Source organism: Enoplosus armatus, chromosome 19 (genome assembly GCF_043641665.1).
Source record: "Enoplosus armatus isolate fEnoArm2 chromosome 19, fEnoArm2.hap1, whole genome shotgun sequence".
NCBI lineage: Eukaryota > Metazoa > Chordata > Actinopteri > Centrarchiformes > Enoplosidae > Enoplosus > Enoplosus armatus.
This window is the reverse complement of record NC_092198.1, coordinates 380,571-388,651: the sequence shown is the minus strand read 5'-3', so window position 1 is coordinate 388,651 and position 8,081 is coordinate 380,571. Positions and strand designations below refer to the sequence as shown.

The 8,081-nt window shown below is 42.9% G+C and overlaps 1 protein-coding gene across 2 annotated transcripts; it reads left to right on the top strand.

The window, feature by feature from the left end:
- The first annotated feature begins 1,808 nt into the window (after nt 1–1,808).
- LOC139302035 (kunitz-type protease inhibitor 1-like) lies at nt 1,809–8,081 on the top strand. Of its 2 annotated transcripts, none has more exons than XM_070925588.1 (10): nt 1,809–2,405; nt 3,418–3,578; nt 4,075–4,216; nt 5,423–5,593; nt 5,673–5,708; nt 5,798–5,926; nt 6,157–6,207; nt 6,310–6,480; nt 7,140–7,202; nt 7,377–8,081. In XM_070925588.1, exons 1-10 carry the CDS (start codon nt 2,003–2,005, stop codon nt 7,556–7,558), a joined length of 1,509 nt encoding a protein of 502 aa, XP_070781689.1. In that variant the 5' UTR covers nt 1,809–2,002; the 3' UTR covers nt 7,559–8,081. The 2 variants fall into 2 exon arrangements, with proteins under 2 accessions (XP_070781689.1, XP_070781690.1); XM_070925589.1 differs by having other exon boundaries at nt 6,310–6,497; nt 7,377–7,505.

Here is an 8,081-nt window from a genome sequence, read left to right as displayed (position 1 = left end):
GTCTGCTGGGGGGGTCGAGTGAGGACCTGATCAGAAAGAGAACAGACATCATCTGGGTTCAGAAAGAGACTAATTTATTCATCAGCTAATCATTTCCATTGATCATAATGACGACAGGGGCTCACCTGTCTACCAGGGGCCCACCTGTCTATCAGGTGAGTTGAGTGTAAATGAGTTGACTACTTGTTAATACAAAAGTAATCACAATCTTATAAAGCATCAATATATATTAAAATAAGTAAGTAGTTTTAGCAGTCTTTATTGTTTATTGTTATTATTATTTATTATATCTTGATCTTCTACTTATGTCTCTATTGCACTATCCTGAATGCTGCTGGAACAATGCAAACTACCCCGCGGAGGGATTAATAAAGGATTATCTTCTCTTCTACACACAAATACACAAATATTATCAGCAAAATGATCTGAAGTATCCAAGCAAAAGTAGAAAAAACAGCTTCAGGTCTACTACAGGTTACTATCCATCGTTAGATTATTATTACTCCCATATTCATGAGTAACTACTTTACTGTTGTGAAGTTAGTATAATATAATATTAAATATATAAACCATCATGTTGTTGAAGATTAAAACCACACATTTTAATGTGTAAAGTAACCACAGTTCTTTTACTTTAAGAAACGATCTGAATACAGTACTTGTTACATGTAACAGAGTATTCTACAGAGTACTGAAATACTTCTTCCCTTGTGTAACTCTAATAAATAACACGAAGGTTTGTTACCTCAGAGTTCAGCTCTCCTCTCTCTCTGTCTCCTCCTCCTTCAGTCTGACTGTTCATACTGTTCACACTCCTCCTCCTCTTCATCCCCTTCATCCTCCTCCTCTGGGTTCACTCTACATTAACCTTTTCAGTGCTTTGTTGTCCTACTTATTTATCAGCCTCTAAAGTCTCTTAAAGCTTCATCAGGACTGTTTGAAACTGAAGATTTATGGTATTTCTTATGTGAATGGTTTCATTCAAGATGTCCAACTGATGAAAAGTTACAGAATGTATTTTAAGTAAAATATGTGCTGATCACAGAACAGCAGCACAGCTGATCAGTGTGAGAGGTCAAACTAAACTACGAGCTCTGAACGGCCTCATAACTAAAATAAAGCTTTACTGACATCAACCGGGCACTGACCTTTATGACGTCAGGGGGTCAAAGGTCAACACCTGCTGTACAATGAGAACAGAACAACAGCAGAGTGATGCTCACATGTTGATTACATCATCATGATTATAACCAAGAATTATTGATCAGTTGATTAACAGCGAGAAAGACCAGTCGAGTTGAAGCTGCAGTCTGAAAACAATCAAACACAATGATTCAGTTTCACTATTCATCAATAGTTTGTATATATATATTATTATACTTCCAGTATTGCCTTCTCTTTTTGTCTCAAACTTTATTTAAACAACATTACAGATCAGTGACATAAAACATTCAGTACAGATAAATATTTGTATTAAGTGTCTTTATTACAAAAACACAACAAGAAAAAACAATAAATAGAAAAATGATGACAATAATAATAATAATGATAATAATAATAATAATAATTAATATTATTATTATAATGATAATTCACATGTCTCCTGCAGATTTTTAAAGTGTTTATTATTTATTAGTTTAATAGATTTAGCTAATCCATATTCCACGATGACTAATTGAAAAGAGGGCGTTTCTTTCTCTTCCCGGTGTCCACACCTGAGTGACGTCACGTCATTGTAATTGGCCGGTGGGAGGAGTCTGGTGCCTCTTCCTGTATGTGAGCAGGTGAGACACACCTGAGCAGTGTTCAGAGGGACACCGTCTCTTCACGTCTCTCTCTTTTCATCGATTTAACGTTTTGATTAAAGGCTGAAGGGAAAAACGCTTCCGTTTCTTCTGCTGACGCCGGAACTTCCAGAGCGGAGCGGTGAGACGCGTCAGGACGCGGTGACAAGCGGAAAACAGTTTTTCTTCCTGCTACATTCACACTGACAGCAGTTGAAATGCCTCCATCCTCCTCTTCCTCCCTCCTGCTACCTCTCCTCTTCCTCCTCACCCCCCCTCTCCTGCGGTCCGCGGGAGCGGCAGAAGACACGGACTGCAGCGGTATTTTCCGCTCCGGTCAGGAGGACTTCGTGCTGGACGCGGAGGACGCGGTGAAGGAGGGAGCGGCTCTGCTGGCCACCGCGCATGTGCACTCGGCGGAGGACTGTGAGCGCGCGTGCTGCGGGGACCAGCAATGCAACCTGGCGCTGCTGGAGCCGCCCGGCACCGGAGCGGAGAACCGTACCTGCGTCCTGTTCAATTGCGTCCACAGAAACCGCTTCGTGTGCAGGTTCGTGAACCAGGCCGGATACCTGAGCTACATCAGACGGTCCGTGTTCCTGAAGCACCTGCAGGGACCAGGTGAGTCCGCACCTGGATTATTAAAGTATTAGAGGATCAATATATCAAAACAATATCCTAGAAAAGCAATAGGCCAAATCAATATACATCTCTGAGGCTCCTGATCAGTTAGACCTTGTGTTATTTTCACAAACAGCACCTGAAATTACAAAACATAAATCCATGAGGAAGAACTGCTGGATGTCTTCAGTTGAACCATAACACTGACTGATTGATTGATTGATTGATTGATTGATTGGTTGTCCCCCCAGCACCACAGGGAGTCCAGCTAGCCTCTCGGGGTCTTTGACTCCAAACCCTCATGCTCATGCTGGACTCTGGAGTCTTTGACTCACCAGCATAAACATTGGCTCTGTGGTTTCTTCTTTCAGCTGAAGAACAAAGTTAAACTAAACTCAGCAACATGAAGACCTGAGTCTCCTCAAGGCCAGATATAGGAGATAGCGTTAGACCAGTACTGTCATCCCTGCACTGGCTACCTGTCAAACACAGGATTGATTTCAAGCTTCCTTTATTTATTGTATTTATTTAAATCCGGCACCCCAGTACATCTCAGAACCTGTCTGCCCCTGCTCCACTTCAGACCTCTCAGACCTCAGAACAACTGCTTTTAACTAACAAACGTTATTTTGAAGGTTATATTACAGATCCTTACGCTACAGCTAGCAGTCGGAGACCAGTTAGTAGTCAGAGTCTAGTTAGTAGTCGGAGACCAGTTAGTAGTCGGAGACCAGTTAGTAGTCAGAGACCAGTTAGTGGTTAGAGACTAGCTAGTAGTCGGAGACCAGTTACTAGTCAGAGACCAGTTAGTGGTAGAGACCACTTAGTAGTCAGAGACCAGTTAATAGTTAGTCTAGTTAGTGGTTAGAGACCCGTTAGTAGTTACTGAGAACTTAATGTTCAGGATCCAGAGTTTCCGCTGACCGTCAACAGGCTGTAAACTCATCCGTTAAACTTATAACGGTCTCCTCCCAAGTTACTGTTTCTCTGTGACATCACTGTGTGTCTCCAGGTGAGCAGGCTCCGCCCATCGCCATTGCAAGCCGTGATGTCATTGTTCAGCCCGGAGGAACGGTGATGCTCAGCGGCATTGAGAGCCTGGCGATGGGCGACGCCCAAATCAGAGACTACCAGTGGACTCTGCAGAGCGGAGACGATGGCGTCAAGATGGAGGTAAAAAATGATGAGTGACAAGGGGCGGGGCTTATAACATGTAGAGGTAACCAATGGGATATCAGCTGAAGCATCCATGATACCAAATTCCATTGTAAGTTGTTGCCAGTTTTAGTCTGCCTTGTTTTTCTACTGAAAAAGCTCTTGAAGAATAAACCTTGGCATGTGGTTTCTGTACAGCTGGCTGTGCAGGTAAATTCGCCACCGCCACGATCCTTGACAGTACTCAGTTTTCAAGAAACTCTTAGCTTTTGTGTTTGGACTGACCGCGTCCTCCGTGTCTAAAGGCTGCTTTCTGTCCAGCCATGTCCCTGTTGTTTTTGTTTTATTTGAAAGTGTCTGTGCTTCCTTTTGTCTTTCTGGGTGAGAGAACTTCTAAATAAAGTGTTTTTTTATTTGAACGTCTCCCTTCACCTCTGCCGCAGACAGAACTTGTTACTGTGCGTCCAGGTGAATAAGGTTTTAAATCAAGTTATTTTTTAATGTGATTCTGCAGAAGACGGATCTGCCTGACCAGGTGCGACTCTCCAACCTGCAGCCGGGCTCGTACGTCTTCCAGCTGACCGTCACCGACTCCAACAACCAATCACACACCGCCAAGGTCACCGTCCTCGTCCTCAGCCCGGAGCTGTCCAGCTGTGAGTGCTTATGGGAAATGTAGTCTGCTGAAGATTGTGCTGTTTTGTTTCTCACCCAGAAGATTCCAGGTCAGTCATCAGGATGTTCATGTTAGAGTGTAAACGAGGAGGCGGAGCATGAACGCTCTGTAGAGGAGCTGCTTCTATAAGCTGCACTATGTGTCCAAAAGTATGTGGACACCTCATCTAAACTAAACAGTGAGTCTGACAGCGTCACAGGAGTCAACCTGCGACTGGTCACATGTATGTGATGTATAACATGTTATAAATGATGTACCACATCATATAACTATAAATGTTGAAATGTCGTTAAATGTATCATGTGATATATAACATATGTTGTTTATAACGTGTTGTTTATTGTGTCAAAGTCCAGATGTCCCTGATCCAGAACACAGACCAGTTTCAGTTTTTTATTCTCTGTTATCACTAATGAACAACATGTGTGCAGCTGTCCACAGACCGGGAAGTTCATAACAGCTGATTATTGACCCATTATTGATCGTGTGGATCAGTTGATCAGTTGACTGTTTGATGTTCAGTGAAGTGAATCAGTGTTTGTGGTTTCACTCTGATGATCCACACCTCCACTCAAACTGGTCAGACTGGATTACCTGAGACACACACACACACACACACACACACGCACAGACACACACACACACACACACACACACACACACACACACACACACACGCACAGACACACACACACACACACACACACACACACACGCACAGACACACACACACACACACACACACACACACACACACACACACACACACACACACATCCTGAGGCTTCATGAATGTTTTTAAAGTCAAACGAGCTGATCTGAGTTCAGGCTGTAAAACGGTTGAGTAACGTGACCGTCTGCAGTACTGACACACAGTAAACACTATGTGTTGCCATGGTTACCAGAGTGTCGACACAGCTAACATGGTGGCACTCCCTACAATACATCACAACACACACACACACTCACACTCACTGTGCTGTGGGTTAATCTTTAAATTCATCATACAGACAAATGTCAGTACACAGCCTGTACTGGTAGTACTGACAGAGTAGTTTTCCTGACTTTATACTGGTATTTATACTTTTATTTATAATTATAATAATAATAATAATCTCCTCCTCTCTCCTCTCCTCCTCCCTCTTCCCTCTCTCCTTCTCCTCCCTCCTCCTCCTCCTCCTCTCAGTGTACTGTCGTACTCCGGTGAAGGTCGGTCCATGTCGCGCTGCGTTTCCTCGCTGGCGTTATGACGCTGAAACAGGAAGATGTCAGGAGTTTGTGTTCGGAGGCTGTAAACAAAACAACAACAACTTCCTGTCTGTGGGCGAGTGTTTGTCTGCCTGCAGTGGAGTCACAGGTAAATGACAGTACACACAGTACACAGACACAGTACTGATTACTACTGATGATGCATGTTTTTGTTTTTTTGTCCACAGTGACGTCAGAGAGGAGCGTCACTCTACCTGCTGCTGGTCCGTCCCACAATGCACCTCTTCATATTAGCTCTGCAACATGTGTAAGGATGTACAGGATAAATCTGTGTGTGTGTGTGTGTGTTTAGAGGTGTGTGGGTCGCCGTGTCGTCCTGATCAGCTGACCTGCAGCAGCGGCTGCTGTCTGGACAGAAGTCTGGAGTGTGACGGCGTGAAGCACTGCAGCAACGGATCAGACGAGGAGCACTGCAGCAAATGTAACACACACACACACACACACACACACACACACACACACACACACACACACACACACACATATCACCTTAAAACCAATTGTGAACCCTCAAACAGTCCTTTTGATGAAGTGAGGACCAGACACAATGTTCTCACTGTCTAAACCTCACTTTGGTCCTCACAAAGATAGACATACAAGAGAAAACACACACCCTTAAGCAGTGACCTTCCTCCTCCTCCTCTTCCTCAGTGAACCAGACCTTCACCCGCCTGCTGAGCATCGACGTGAACCAGAGGAAAGGTCAGTTTTTAAGTCTCATTATATCTGAACACCTGCTAGCGCTCGAAGCAAACAAGCTACATGCTAACAATGATTGCCCCCCCCCCCCCCCCCCCCCCTCAGCCCGGTGCTCGGAGCCCCCCCACACCGGCCCCTGTCGGGCGAGTCACACCCGCTGGTACTACGACCCTCTGGACACGAAGTGCTACCGCTTCACCTACGGAGGCTGTGACGGGAACGACAACAACTTTGAGGAGGAAAACAAGTGCAGCGAGACCTGCGACGGCGTGACCGGTACTACATACACACGTGTAAATACTCACGTATAAATACACACGTATAAATACTCACATGTGATTACTCATATAAATATGCACGTATAAATACACACGTATAAATATAGATGTATAAATACACAAATACACACGTATAAATACTCATGCATAAATACTCACGTATAAATACTCATGTAAATACTCACGTATAAATATACATGTATAAGTACACACGTATAAATATACATGTATAAATACATACGTATAAATACTCATGTATAAATACACAAGTATAAATACTCACGTATAAATATACACCTATAAATACACACGTATAAATACTCACGTATAAATATACACCTATAAATACAGGTATAAATACTCACGTATAAATACACATGTATAAATATACATGTATAAATATTTGCATGTAAATACATACGCTTAAATACACACGTATAAATACACATGTATAAATACTCACAAATACACATGTATAAATACACAGCTATAAATCCTCACATAAATACACACTTATAAATACACACACGTATGTTGTGTACAGTAATAGCATGTAGTACCACACAGTGTCACTAGTCATTCTACAGAAGAATGTGCAGTATTTAGCAGTGTAGTTGAGGTACTTTTACACGTGTCGTGTGTTTTCTGTATCTGCAGAGCGAAACGTATTTTTCAGAGAGATTTTCGACCGTTTTGAGACGAAAGATGAAAGCGACTCAGGTAAGAACTTTTACTTCACTTCAGTATCACAAGAGAAACGAATGAATCTGACGTTTTTTGTTTTTCACCTTTCTAACCCGTGTACTGGTGATGGTAGTATTATGGTCAGTATTCAGTACTGTGAGGTCAAAGTGTGGCAGCTGACAGGAAGTGACCTCACTGTCTCCTCCTCAGGCAACATAGCGCTGGCCGTTCTTCTGTCGGTGGCCATCTTGGCTCTGCTGGCCATCTTGAGCTACTGCTTCCTCAAGTCCAGGAGGAAGCGCTCCCATAGGCCAATCACCACAGGCCCTGCCCACGTGGCGCTGTCGGAGCAGGAAACGCTCGTTTACAACAGCACCACCAAACCTGTGTGACATCATCACCAAACATCTGTGACATCATCACTGCTGTCACCATGGCGACCCGCCACCAGCAGCTGTTGTCTGACACGTTGTTGTTTCTGGTTGTTTGTTGATTTTTTCTTGCGTTTTTTACTTCAGCGGTTTTAAGTTTTAAGCAATCTCAACACCAGACTCAATGGAATTTATCAATAATTTACAGTGTTGGAGAAACTGTTAATGAAACAAGCCAAGTTGAATTTAATTGAGGAATAAGCCTCGTTAGCTTATCTCTGTTTGGTTCCCACATGAATCATATTAATTTAACTTCTGTATAAACATGTTTTTATGAGACTGTGTTGGGCTTCTGTTCACTTTGTGTTTAATAGATTAAAGTTAATATGAATAGAGTTTTGTCTGTTTGGGTCTCAGGTTGTTTGTTTGAATTCAGATTTAAAATGAGAAACATGCCAATGTTTGTTTTCTGCTGTGTGACTGTAAATATGAAGTAACATGTTGTTTTAATCATCTCAGGGTGTTAATGTCTTTAATGTTTTTA

What these genes read in the sequence shown, in the direction of transcription:
- LOC139302035 (XM_070925588.1), top strand. Translation starts at nt 2,003, where the DNA reads ATGCCTCCATCCTCCTCTTCCTCCCTCCTGCTACCTCTCCTCTTCCTC. An exon ending in GAAGCACCTGCAGGGACCAG is followed by an intron (nt 2,406 to 3,417) that starts GTGAGTCCGCAC and finishes GTGTGTCTCCAG; the next exon opens with GTGAGCAGGCTCCGCCCATC. An exon ending in GACCTGCGACGGCGTGACCG is followed by an intron (nt 6,481 to 7,139) that starts GTACTACATACA and finishes CTGTATCTGCAG; the next exon opens with AGCGAAACGTATTTTTCAGA.